The sequence below is a fragment of the Solanum stenotomum genome, chromosome 12 (assembly GCF_019186545.1).
Source record: "Solanum stenotomum isolate F172 chromosome 12, ASM1918654v1, whole genome shotgun sequence".
Taxonomy (NCBI): domain Eukaryota; kingdom Viridiplantae; phylum Streptophyta; class Magnoliopsida; order Solanales; family Solanaceae; genus Solanum; species Solanum stenotomum.
The window spans coordinates 27,236,447-27,249,465 of record NC_064293.1 but is presented as its reverse complement, the minus strand read 5'-3'; the positions used below and the strand labels follow the sequence as shown (position 1 = coordinate 27,249,465).

Sequence of the window (13,019 nt, the reverse complement as noted above, 5' to 3'; positions counted from 1 at the left end):
AGAAATTTTTTTCCCTATATTTATGGACAAGATAATATGTTGCTAAGATTGTGAGATTATAATAATTTTTAATACTAAATATATATTGTATTTATTAGTTAAATCATGGTTAGAGATTTACTTTGAAAAATTAAATCTTAGCCATTTATTTTAACCTATGCCATATTCACGTGAATCTGGATTATTTAACCTTTAATGCAAATATGAAACATTAAATAATAAATAAAAAATAAAAAATGGTGCCTTTGAAGCAACAGTATTGCATTATTGTAATTTGTATCCCAAAGTCACTTGGGCTAAGTGTATTTATACTGCTATTGTAGGAAAAAATGGCACATCATAACAACCCAAAGTGACTTTGGGCCTCCAATAATGCAAAACTGTCTTGTTCTTTTAAGTTTTGTCACAAATTAATATTTTTAGTTCAGGAAAAAAAAAATAGTAACATTCGCACTTTGAAATCAATAAATACATTTGTTGCGATACTTTTTTGTTCTTGATTATTATTTCCTCGATGTGAATTTTACTGTCAACAAATTCTAACACGCCCAAATTTATCAATAAAATTGTGTTTCTTCATATTTTATTGTGATTGCAATATATTTTCTGTCAAGTTAAAAAATTTGTTGCAAACAAATTGACACGACCAGTGGGACCAAATCTCTCCTTCATCTCTTCTCTCATAGATCAAATTTGCAAATTTGAAGTCACAAAACCGTAAAGGTAGAAGAATGAGTACTTCAAAATTCGTCTTTGAGTTTCATCAAGTCTACACTCCGACAAGTCTTGAAGCAGGGGGATTTGTTTACATTAAAATTTTATGGGACTCTACAAGACGTGTTCAATTCGAGTTAGGACTCTACAAAGTGTGTTCAATTTCAATTAGATTCTTGGAGGCTACTCAACCCTAAATCCTAATTCATGCCTATATTAAGGGTAATATATTCCCTTGAAAAGACATCTTGAATATTCCACAAATTCATGAAATATTCATAAAGAGATCAAATCCAAATCATCCTAATTCGAGAAATACGCCACTAACGTCCTCGAATCATAGATAAATCTTATGAAAGAAGAATCAAGGGAGGAACAAAATTATAACTACATATTTATCAATAAAAAGTTGTGTTTCTTTATATTTTATTGTGATTATATTGCAATTTATTTTCTGTCACGTTAAAATTTGTTGCAAACAATATGTTGTAAATTTGCTTGCTTCCAGTTTGTCTGAAGTTAAACTTCGACAAACCAAACTTCAAACGTATATATTTCAAATTCAGACTCACACATCTTAAATTATTTTACAACGACTAAAACTTTTTTTTAAAAAAAACTTAAATGTTCTTTTGTGTCTCAATAGGAGCCCATATTTTTATTTTTAAAATTCTTGCCTTAGCTTAATACACCTTTTAAGAAAAAAATATTGTTGATATGTTTCAATCAAACTCCTAGATGTCTTCACTATCCCAATTTGTCATTTAATGCCTTAGACAAAATAAGCTAAGGTGTAAAATGTTTCACTCAAAGTGGAAACACAAGAATAACTACCAAATGCCCTTAACAATTCTTGTAACCCACCTAACAAACTTCATTGCTTTATTTGTACTCATAGAGCAAATTAATTAATCATGGTGATTAATGATCTTATATGCATTGCATTAAGCTAATTATTATACTCCATATAACAATGTTGGTTTTGTATGTGAGCAGGTGGGAGGATGACTTAATTATTGGCTTTCTTAGTATTGCAATCATGATTAAACTTCTTAAAACAAAGGGATGAGAATCAATTCTACTTATGAGTGTGATATCTCAATAATTAATTTGTTTATGTAGCAGAGTTCAACCAATTAATCCATAGTAGTGTAGTAAGTTAGGGATTGTTCAATGCATAATATATTCAAATGAGATCCTCATTAATCCCTAACAAATTCAAAACTATCTCCTCTCTAAAGAGTTCTTTCCATATATTTTTTTTATAATCGTGGTGTCTGATCAGCTTACACGCACCTCAATTAATACCATAAATACACAAGTTATATCCTAATAATACAAGTATCATGTAATTTTCTCCACCAAAACGTGGATAAATGAGAAAAAATCATTCAATATTTTTCCGCCTCGGCTAGGATTTTTTTTCAATTTATTTCTTACTATTTAATTCTTTAGACTATTATGATAGTGATTACTAGAAATAATAGAAAGCAAAGTTTCTCTCTTTAATATCTTCAATGCATTGATAGTACACATAATCTGGTAATTTTAATTCAATTTTTCTATGTTTAAACCTTAAACAGCTATTAACGCGTACGAAAACAGTATTCTAGCAACTAAAAGTGTGGCATGTGACGTCGTGGATGAAGTTATTTTTTCGTTGAGTATTGATTACGAAAAAATATTCAGTAGAAAATACTGTCAAATTTTACATAAATTTGAATTAATCGAACTTCAATACTGACACACACGAAGTTGGAAAAAATTAAATAAAAATACAATCAGCTAGAACCACAACCGCTGCCATCAACGGTTGGCATGAAAAGAAAGAGAGACAGAGACATTTTTTTTCTGTATATATAAATCTGAACCCAAAACTTATACGGTAGCTAACGACGTCGTTCCGTCCACCCCACCCCCACCGCCACCCCTAGTCTCCTTCTTCATCTTCTTCGTTGCTTCAGATCTCTCCATATAGGGAAGGGGTTTGAAACAATTCTTCTCCGTGTTATATCTATTACCTATTTCTCTCTATTCAAAAAACACGTACATATAATGTATGTGAATACACAATCTCATTACTGAGCTTTTCTCTGCTTCAATTTCGCCGGAATCGATAGATTTTACTTGTCGGTGATCCATATAGTATTATAATTTTGGGGGAAAATGGCGGCAGTTTCTGGTCCTCTGACGCCTGGACAGGTAGTAATGCTCTTGCTGATCGTTTTGTGTTGTAGTGATGAGTGATTATACTTTGTTAAGTTAGTGATGTTTAATTTTGGATTTGGATCCGATAAATAGTTGGAACTATCGAAATGTGTAATAATTGTGAGTTCTTTTGAGTCGGATCTGTTTGAAGAGTATAACTACTGAAGTGTATTAGTTAAAATTATAAGAAGCTTGCTCAATTTTGATATAAGAGCTTTTAGATGAGGAGATCTAGTTGTTTCCAGTGAAATTTTGAGTTTAGTAGTTTATTCTAGTAAGGAGTTGCAGCATGTTATTGTTGTAGTTTTTTTAACTGACTGTTAACGAATTATTCGTGTTTCGTCAACAAAAATGGAGACTGAGGCCGAATTGACTGTTGTTGATTACAGAAGCTAGCATGTTACAAACAGCTTTTTTGCTAGTGATAATATTTGTTGTTCCATTTTTTTTTCCTGCTTTGAGTACTAGAAAGTATATTGAAGTGGTTAAATTTTGAAGTTGTTTATTTGAGGTGGTTTCTTTTTGATGTGCTACATTGTTTTCATATATGCTAGGGGGTCAAACGGCGAAATTATATTAAGATTCAAATGCTCATATTTATATAGTGAGGGTGGCAGCATGTTGTTGTTGTTGTTTCGTGCAGTAGAAGCAATAATTTGGAAGTTCATGCTGATTTGATATTATTATATTCGTAATTCTGTCGTTATTAGAGCTGATGAAACAGTAGGGTGGTTAACATCGGTATAAGACGGTTAAAGATATGATTTTGAGTTCGTTGTCTAAAAGATGTAATTCAGAAATTTAAAACGTTTCTCTAGAGTTCCATCCATCAACTTCTATATACTTTATAGTTTTAATGATTTGATCTGGCGGTGTGTTTATATAAATGAAAAGTGCTCGAAAGCTACAAGGTTCATGGGGCTTGAAGCGAAAAGCGAGAAGTAAAGCGCAAAATTTTATGAAAATTAAGAAGTACCAAACATATATGAATGTAGGACTAGAATACTCAAATTGCAATTAAAATAATCAATTTCAACAGTTGATATGTAATAGTGCAGATATTAATCCAACTTCTCAAAATTGTGATTCAAAGAACTGTCTATTTTTCTTTTGATCATGTTTGAAACACAAATTTCTTTGAAGCTCATGGCTTCACCCATGAAGTGATAACCCCTAGCTTCTCGTCGCTACATCACTTTATGCAACAAAGGAATGGCCCCTGGGAGACAATAAGTAAGTTGATTGTGGCCATGAGATCCAAAACAGATGATGGTCACTCCAATAAGTACACTTTAGATTCCAACTATGCTTTTTGTCTTTAAATCTCTAATCTGATGAAACTAAATCATTGAAATTGGTCTAAGCTAGTGGTGGATTTTTGCTTTTTAGAAATTGGCTTATCTTGCTAGATTTAGAACTTTAGAAAATGACTCCCATAGTTTAACCAACTTTGATTGTGGCATTTAGCCCTGTTTACAACTTCTGCCTTCATTATGAAGGTAGTTTCTTTCCTTTGGTACCTTTTGTCTTTTCTTTTGTTTGATTTAAAAAGAATTTTATGGTGAGTTGCTCATGCAAACCAGCTTTCTAGTGAACAGATAGGTATCAGGTGCATGTAAGTGCTAATTATAGTACAATTGATTGGTCGTGTTTGATGCCTTTTTAACAATTTTCTGCTTCTGTAAGCATGTCCTTACCACTAAATTTGATGTCATATATCAGAAAATATTGGGTATGGGAAGTCTGATCTATTGTAAGAGAATGTTCAATTTTGTCGCTTTGATGCCTAAAAACAACAATAATTTAATTAGCTCACAAGCTTTGGAACACTTACCTTTGGTCATTTGGTGGACAATCTGGCAGAAAGAAACAATTGTACTTTTGAAGGCAAACGGAGAAATTTACATATCCTTAAGCACATATGTACTTTTTTGCCAGCTGGTGCGACCTGGTCACTGTAATTGATGTAGATTCCATGATAGATACAATAAAATTTCACAATCTGTAACTTTTGGCGCACTATCTTAGTGTCTTAATGATCTTACATAAACTTAACTCTTATTAGAATTTTTTTAAAAAAACAATAATTTAATAATTGATGCCAAATCTCAGTCAGCTCACTCAATTGATGAAACTCAAACAAAGCTTAATCTCATTTGTAGGAACATGTGTATTTGGATAAAAGATCCTTTACTATTTTGTTCGTTTGCTTGGGTGGGGGAGGGAAGAGAGAGAGAGGGGGAGAAATGGGGGTTTCAATTCCTGGAGGACGGAAGATCTATTAATAAACTTGTAGAATCATGTTGTTGTGGAATTATCTTTGTGTGTTAGTTTTTATGGAGTAAGATTTATTGCACTTGCGCTGCTGCAACGTGGAACACTATTCAATTCATCATTTATTCGTTAAGGCAAATATATCTAGAATATACTGAAGGATTTCCCTTTTTATGTCGCAGGTGTCATTTTTGCTTGGATTTATACCTGTCCTTGTTGCATGGTTATACTCTGAGTGGTTGGAGTACAAGAAGTGGTTGTTTCCATCTAAAGTGTAAGTTAAACAGCTTAATCCTTGCAATGAAGTAAACAACCCCCCCTACTCACTAAGTTGACTCACTTGATTTTCAACATGGAAATAACCACTCAGTTGAAATCCATCCGATAAGGAAAAGGAAAAAGTACGAGAACTCATATAGCCCCTTTAGTATTCACCATGGACCTTGTAGACATGGCTGCTATTTGTTAAATCATTAGTGAACAGTATCTTCAGGCAACTTGATTTCTGAAAGCAACTGTGATTGTTTTATCTACACAAAAATATACAAACAATTGTACTATCTTAATTATAATTTTTTTTTATCTTATATTGTTGTCTTCTCTGTGACAGCAGTCATTCAGATAACAATCTAGTTGAATTGGAAAATGCAACAGTCAAGGAAGAAGATCGAGCTGTCTTACTGGAAGGAGGTCTGTCAAAATCTGCATCTACGAAGGTGTCTAGTTCAACAATAAAAACAAATATAGTTAGGTCAGTGCACTGTGCAGATTGGTGAATTTTCCTTGAACTTCCTTAATTAATTCTTCATGAAACACTTCTTTAATTTTATAGGTTTCTAACGATGGAGGACTCCTTTTTGCTTGAAAATCGAGCAACTTTAAGGGCAATGTGAGTCTCTTGGTTGTTTTGATTATGCAGGATGCATCTTTTTCCTCATACTAATGTGGTTGTCTTTCAATCATACAGGTCCGAATTTGGGGGAATCCTATTTTATTTCTATATCTGTGACCGCACAAACTTCTTCGCAGATTCTACCAAGGTTCATGACCTTTTAATTTTTTAATAATGCATCATGATATGACTTTCTACTTCATGGTTTTGACTAATCTCGTGGGCGTGCATGAGCGAGGACTTTGTGGTGCACAGAGGTGGAGCTAGGTAGAGTAGTGCATTATATATATATAAGATGTTGAACCCCTTTGGCTTCTTCGTGTTTTTACTTCTTTATATTTTGAATCCCCTTAGTGAAAATCATATCGTGGCTCCACCATTGGTAGTGCATCTTGAGTAACTTCTTGTCTGCATACTATGTTAAATATACACCAGCCAGTTCAACCTAAATGTTTTTTGAATCTTCTTGTGCATTATCCTTCCCTGAAGGTAATATCCAGATTGAACTGTTCGATGTGGAATTGTGCTGTGTGACTTTTGTCTTAATGTTGTTTGAAAGAATTTTATCAAAACTTCAGCATGCTTTGCTTCTATGGAACTAATTTTAGTCTTATTCTAAAGAAGGTTACTAGCATTTATATGATATGCATGCTAATGTGTAAACTCATTCCTACTTTGGAGAAAATTTGGATCTGTCTTTACTTTAATTGGTTCATTTGGAAAGTTCAGATTCTCCATATTTAAATTTTTTACCACACGCATCAAACTCATTCTAGATAAACTTGTTGTCTTCTTTGCTTTCTTGTGCCCACCCCTTATTTTTGTATTTGATTCTTGGTTTTGAGAGTTTAGTACAGGATCTGCATTGGTGTTTGGCTAGAACGCAGGACATCATATAATTTCTGCATCATTGCTGGAATTATACTTTCAGTGTGCCAACTCCATTGTGGAGTTATAAGATGTATATTTTCATCCTCGCAAGTGTAGCTCAAAATAACAAGGTTCTGTTTTATTTTGTTTTCCGTGAACAGAGCTACAATCGGGATCTCTTCCTCTTTCTCTATTGTCTTCTGATCATAGTTGCAGCAATGACTTCTTTCAAGAAACACAATGACAAATCAGCATTTTCTGGAAAATCCTTGCTTTATCTTAACCGTCATCAGACAGAGGAGTGGAAAGGATGGATGCAGGCAAGTGTTTTCTATAAGATTTTTCTTGATCTACTTATCCTTCCGTTTAGTAAGAAGTAAATCTAGTCAGCAATTCTTTAGAGAAATACCTTCCATTTGCTCTCTTTGTTTTTCCGTCTCCTCAGTGAATGATTTACAAAGTCGCAACATGATTCTTGCACAACTTCTTTGTTCAATGTGTTAATATTAAGAAACAGTAAATCATGCAGAATCTCTGTGCAATGTGTGTGCGTATATATTTTTATTTCCTGTGGATTTGGCCTGGTTCTTCGTATATACTCCTTCAGTATATGATGTTTGCAGAGTCTAAATAATCCATCTTTTTGTTTGCAACAGGTCCTCTTTTTGATTTATCATTATTTTGCTGCAACAGAGATATACAATGCCATTCGTGTTTTCATTGCTGCATATGTATGGATGACTGGTTTTGGGAACTTCTCTTATTATTACATCAGAAAAGATTTTAGTCTTGCTCGGTTTGCTCAGGTAACATTATGTATTATACTTTATTACCTTAAGTTAGAGGACTCTTGGTAGTTTAATCTTACATTTCTTAGGTTCAATGTTGTTAATGTGGTAAACTTTGTCCTGTGTGCAGATGATGTGGAGGCTGAATTTCTTCGTAATATTTTGTTGTATTGTTCTTAACAATGACTACGTGCTGTATTACATCTGCCCAATGCATACACTTTTTACTCTCATGGTGTATGGAGCCCTTGGCATTGGCTACAACTACAACGACAAAAGATCAGTGATGGCTTTGAAGCTTGTTATGTGCGTGGTCGTGGTTATCCTGATTTGGGAGATTCCTGGAGTTTTTGAATTTCTTTGGGGACCTTTCACATTTATGTTAGGTTGGTTACGGTGCACTTGCTCTTTTTCTTTCTCCAAATCACTTTTAAATACTTACTTTTTCATGAGCTCGGACAAGGAGGACTTCGCCTTGGATGTCACTTCAACTGTGTTGTGGAAAATGCTACCTACTTTTTCATGCAATATTATGCGTAAGATGAATAGTATGGCTATAAGTAATGACAAATGCCATCATTAAAAATTTGGTTATAAGAAGTTCTCAAAACTAATATCTCCATATTTCATGGGTTGAAAAACATGAGGTCTCAGGTTCAAATCCCAGTAGAGGCACAAAAAATAGGTGATTTCTTCCCTCTGTTCTAGCCTTGGTCGACAGATACATGTTGCTGGTGGGAGGTATAAGGGATCCCGTGGAATTAGTCAAGGTGTGCCGGGACACAACGGTTATCAACAACAACAAAACAAAAAGTAACATGGTTCAGAAATAGTTGTAGAATTTGATTTGACATCTTTATGAAAATCACCTATCTGTAGCAAAATGAACTGATGGACCAATATTCGTGCTAAGAGGTGCTTGTCTTAGGTGCAATGATTATATGCAAGTAAGGTGACATATATAATTGTAGTGGCAATGCTACACAACTGTTTCAAGTGGTATTTTGTATTTCAAGTAGTAGGGTGAACGCCAAAGAATCCTTTTCCCCCTTTTTCTTGTTGTCCTTTCTTTTTTTATCTTTCTATAGATTCTGGCTTAACCCCTGTCATGTGATGATCGTTTTCTACTTTATCAAACTGTAGGGTACACTGATCCAGCCAAGCCAGATCTCCCTCGGTTGCATGAATGGCACTTCAGATCTGGGCTGGACCGTTATATATGGATTATTGGCATGATATATGCCTATTTTCACCCTAATGTAAGCTCAATAGAACTCTAATTCTTTATTCTTTTGTCTTTCATTTGTTGTTAAGGACTTACATTTGGTGTATCTTATCCTTTCAGGTTGAAAAATGGATGGAGAAACTGGAGGAGTCTGAACCTAAGCGGAGACGAACAATTAAGACATCAATTGTTGCTGTTGCTGTAGCTGTGAGTAGATTTATCATGTTTCTAGCATAACGCCAATTTTATTTTGCTGCTACAGTGTGTCTCTTTCTTTTTCCCGTTTTCTTCTTCCTCCAATTCGTAAAGTTTTTTCATCCGTCTTGCTCAGGTTGGGTACTTGTGGTTTGAATACATATACAAGCTGGACAAGAACACATACAACAAGCTCCATCCCTACACGTCGTGGATTCCCATAACGTATGTATTAAACTTTCTTTAATTTCTGTTTTAGCCCTTAATGTGAACTTTGTATACAACACCAACCATTGCTTGCCTATGACGTGCCAAAACAAAGAAAGTATATCGTTGATTTCTCTCCTGATGTCTTGTGCTACTTTCTCATTTTATTTTCCTTTTTTCAGTGTTTACATCTGCTTGCGGAATTTTACTCAGGAGTTACGGAATTTCTCTTTGACTCTCTTTGCGTAAGATTCTATTGACTCATTTGGTGCTGGTGCTCAATCATAGACCTTATACCTTCCTTTTCCTGTCCAGAAGATTAATTTTTTCATCTTATCTTTAGACATAGTTGGACCGTTTTTCTTTCGGCTTCTTTAACTGTTAAGTGCTCTACTTTTCTAGGTGGCTGGGAAAAATCACCTTGGAAACCTATATCTCACAGTTCCACATCTGGCTGAGGTATGTGGATTTCACTCTTCTTTTAAATATAATGGTTGTTGTCTCAGACCTGAAATAAATTAATCCAACTGTTCCACATTTAGTATTTGAACTTTTAGATGAGACAATTCACACAATTTGATGTGGTATTTCTGAGATCCTTCATTGAATCTCACTTGTCACCTATCAACACTTTCCACATGCTTAACCTAAGAAAAGAGAATCAGCTTGCGCATAAGGGATATGTTGCAAACCTGAAATATTATCTCTAACCATTTAAACTTCTAATGGAGTTGGTTTGAGAAATTCAATAGTCGCCCTCTATTTGATTAATTATGAACCATCAAAACATTCCATCACCCTGCGACATTTTCCAAGTAATTTGCTAAACTTAAGCATTTTCTGTGTGGCTAAATTTCTTAGAGGTATTACTGTACCAATTCCTTATCTGTGAATGATTGACATCCTTATTCCTACATAATATACTTTATTATTCCCAGCCTGTCTCTAAAGTTTCCCAGTATTCTTACGTGGTTTCCTTGTAATGCCAGAGTGTAATTTTTCCCAATGCTTATATCTCATCAGAGAATGTATAGTTTTATGTTGGTTGCGTTGATAAGGCCAGGATGCTTTGAGTTCTTATTGCTTCTTGACTTCATGTGCAGATCAAATATGCCGAATGGACAGCCTAAGTGGCTCCTGTCCTTTATCCCAGATTATCCTTTGCTTAATTTTATGCTTGTCACTGCAATATATGTTTTGGTAGGCTTATGTTCTCTCACTTCTCATTTTCCTGAATATTTTTTGCTGTGATCATATCTGGTCCATTTTCTCTCCATCTGTTTTCTCAATCGGGTATTCCACTATCCTTCTGCAGATATCATATAGGATTTTTGAACTAACGAATACACTCAAGACAGTTTTCGTACCCACGAGAGACAACCAGAAGCTGCTTCACAACTTCATTGCCGGCGTCGTGATTTCTGTGTCCATATATTGCCTTTCTTTTATTCTTCTTCAGATCCCTCATTGATGCGTAAGTTCTTATACTCTACTTATCCAAAAAAAAAAGTGCTGTCTGGTTTTTAGTGTTTGGTTATCTTCTTGTTGAAAGTGTTCTTTTCTCCAAGGACAATATTTTTTACTAAAGGGAGAAAATGGTTTCTTTTACCTTACAGTCAGAAGTCAGTTTTTATTAATATACACTCCATGTCATATATTACTCTCCTTATCATTTGTTCAACCAACACTTAGATACTGTTGTCAACCTTTAGCACTCAAATACATTACTCCTAAAACATTGAAAATGATCCAGAAGATAGTTTTACAAAAGCATTTTCCGTCATGCCAAGTTGTTTCCGATGCATAGTTGATGCCATCTGCTCCGTCACTTCACCCCCCCTCAAATAGTATGATGAATCATCCTAGTGTGCATTTTCGTGCTTGGAATTATTTGGTAGAACCATTTGTCTGAAGTTCTTCTTGCATGTCCACAGGTCGGATGAAACAGTCGTAGAGAACTCTTGAAAGATGATCTCAACTTGATATTCAAAGTCAGCTTGCAAAGCATGTAATTGCCAACAGTTTTGTGGAAGTAGTATCAGTAGCAGTTGCTAAATTGGAGCACACAAGGAAGGAATTATTTTCAGATTCTGCCTCAAAACTCGTGACAATAATTTGTATGATATCAATTACCACATACATGTATTCAAAAAAAAAAAAAAAAATTGGTTCTCTTTGCCCTTTGCGTTTCATAGTCGTATATGTTCCTCGTTACTCAGTGATATGATAAAGAAATATAGGCATGATAAGTGTACTTGTGTTCTCTACTCAGCAAAACTTGAACTATTCATGGCTAATGCAATTGTTTTTAGCTCTAGCAGAGTCCTTTTTTATTGTTTGTCAAATTTTGCAGAGGAAATTATCTCGTGTTCACTTATTATTTGAATATAAGAAAATGATCCTACAAAGATCTCTCGTATTTTATTTTTACATTTCCTGCGAAAAGAATAACAAAATTTGTATTGAATTACAAAATCAAATCTCTCTGATTCGTTAATTGGGCTGTGCATGGACTAGTATCTCTCGAGCCAATAAAATTTGGAATACATCGAAGCCTAATGTTAGGTGATTCCCACAATTCACTATTTGAACTTTAAGTTTACATTTAAGACAATTTGATAAACTAAGGTTAATCTAGAAGACAAATTATTAACACACACAAGATCAGAATATAATAAGACTAAACACACATGATTTGATAGTATCAGTTATTAACCTAATATGAACTAATTATTTTGACCAAGCTAGTCGATCGCCGTATCACAAAGCAAACAAATCAAGATGAAAAAATTAATTTTACTTCCAGATTATTTTTTAATTCACATAAATCCCTGTATTAAAATTATGAAAAACATTACCTGAAATTTCTGCAGAATTTAGTGGGAAAATGCTAATTCTAGACGCATACCATCACTCCATGCCAACAAATTAAGAACTGTCAAATAATAAAATTAGTCTCTAGCGGTATGGATTTTAATTAAGAAAAATTACATAAATACACAACTTAAGATATTATAATCTCTAAAATTTCTTACCATTTAAAAAAATTACAAAAAACCCCTTTCGAATACATCCCTATTTCCTTACATCCCTTCCCTCTCGGATACATACCTATTCCCTCTTTGGATACATCCCTTCCATTAAGTAATATATCATTTGCAATGTATCGGACAACCAAGAAATGTATTCGAGAGCAATGAAAAATTCAAAATTTTTGTAATTGAATTTTTTTTTGGAATAGAATATAATCAGCCCGTATTGGATTTCTGTACTTTATACTTTTAATTACGCAAAAAAATTTAATAGAATTTTGTGAATGCAAATATCTTCTCACAAAAAAAAGTTTATTTTGCTAGAATATGTAATTCTTTATTGGGCACCAAATCTATGGTCAATTATTCTGCTAAGTGACAAATAATACTAATAATAACAAAATTGACCACTGTTGTGTTTGGAGGTACGTATATAATTCCAATTTAGCCTCATATGGCGGAGGATCGCTATTTGAATTTTGACCTACTCTTTCCATGTGCTTCACCTAATTTAATACTATTTGACATCTTCAATATATAGCAAAATATTTTAATTTCATTCACTCAAATCTATACCCCATCTTTTAATAATATAATAATTTCAATCCAAATAT

General features: G+C 33.8%; 1 protein-coding gene across 2 annotated transcripts; it reads left to right on the top strand.

Moving 5' to 3' along the window:
- Nucleotides 1-2,607: 2,607 nt before the first annotated feature.
- Nucleotides 2,608-11,682, top strand: LOC125847987 (protein REDUCED WALL ACETYLATION 3-like). 2 transcript variants are annotated; one of them, XM_049527760.1, is made up of 16 exons: nucleotides 2,608-2,916; nucleotides 5,379-5,470; nucleotides 5,810-5,947; nucleotides 6,029-6,085; nucleotides 6,164-6,236; nucleotides 7,120-7,278; nucleotides 7,615-7,764; nucleotides 7,877-8,132; nucleotides 8,890-9,005; nucleotides 9,092-9,178; nucleotides 9,303-9,391; nucleotides 9,556-9,618; nucleotides 9,776-9,832; nucleotides 10,477-10,573; nucleotides 10,689-10,847; nucleotides 11,308-11,682. In XM_049527760.1, the coding sequence occupies exons 1-15, from the start codon at nucleotides 2,881-2,883 to the stop codon at nucleotides 10,842-10,844; spliced, it is 1,626 nt and encodes a 541-aa protein (XP_049383717.1). In that variant the 5' UTR covers nucleotides 2,608-2,880; the 3' UTR covers nucleotides 10,845-10,847; nucleotides 11,308-11,682. The 2 variants fall into 2 exon arrangements, with proteins under 2 accessions (XP_049383717.1, XP_049383716.1); XM_049527759.1 differs by having other exon boundaries at nucleotides 2,696-2,916; nucleotides 5,807-5,947.
- Nucleotides 11,683-13,019: the final 1,337 nt, after the last annotated feature.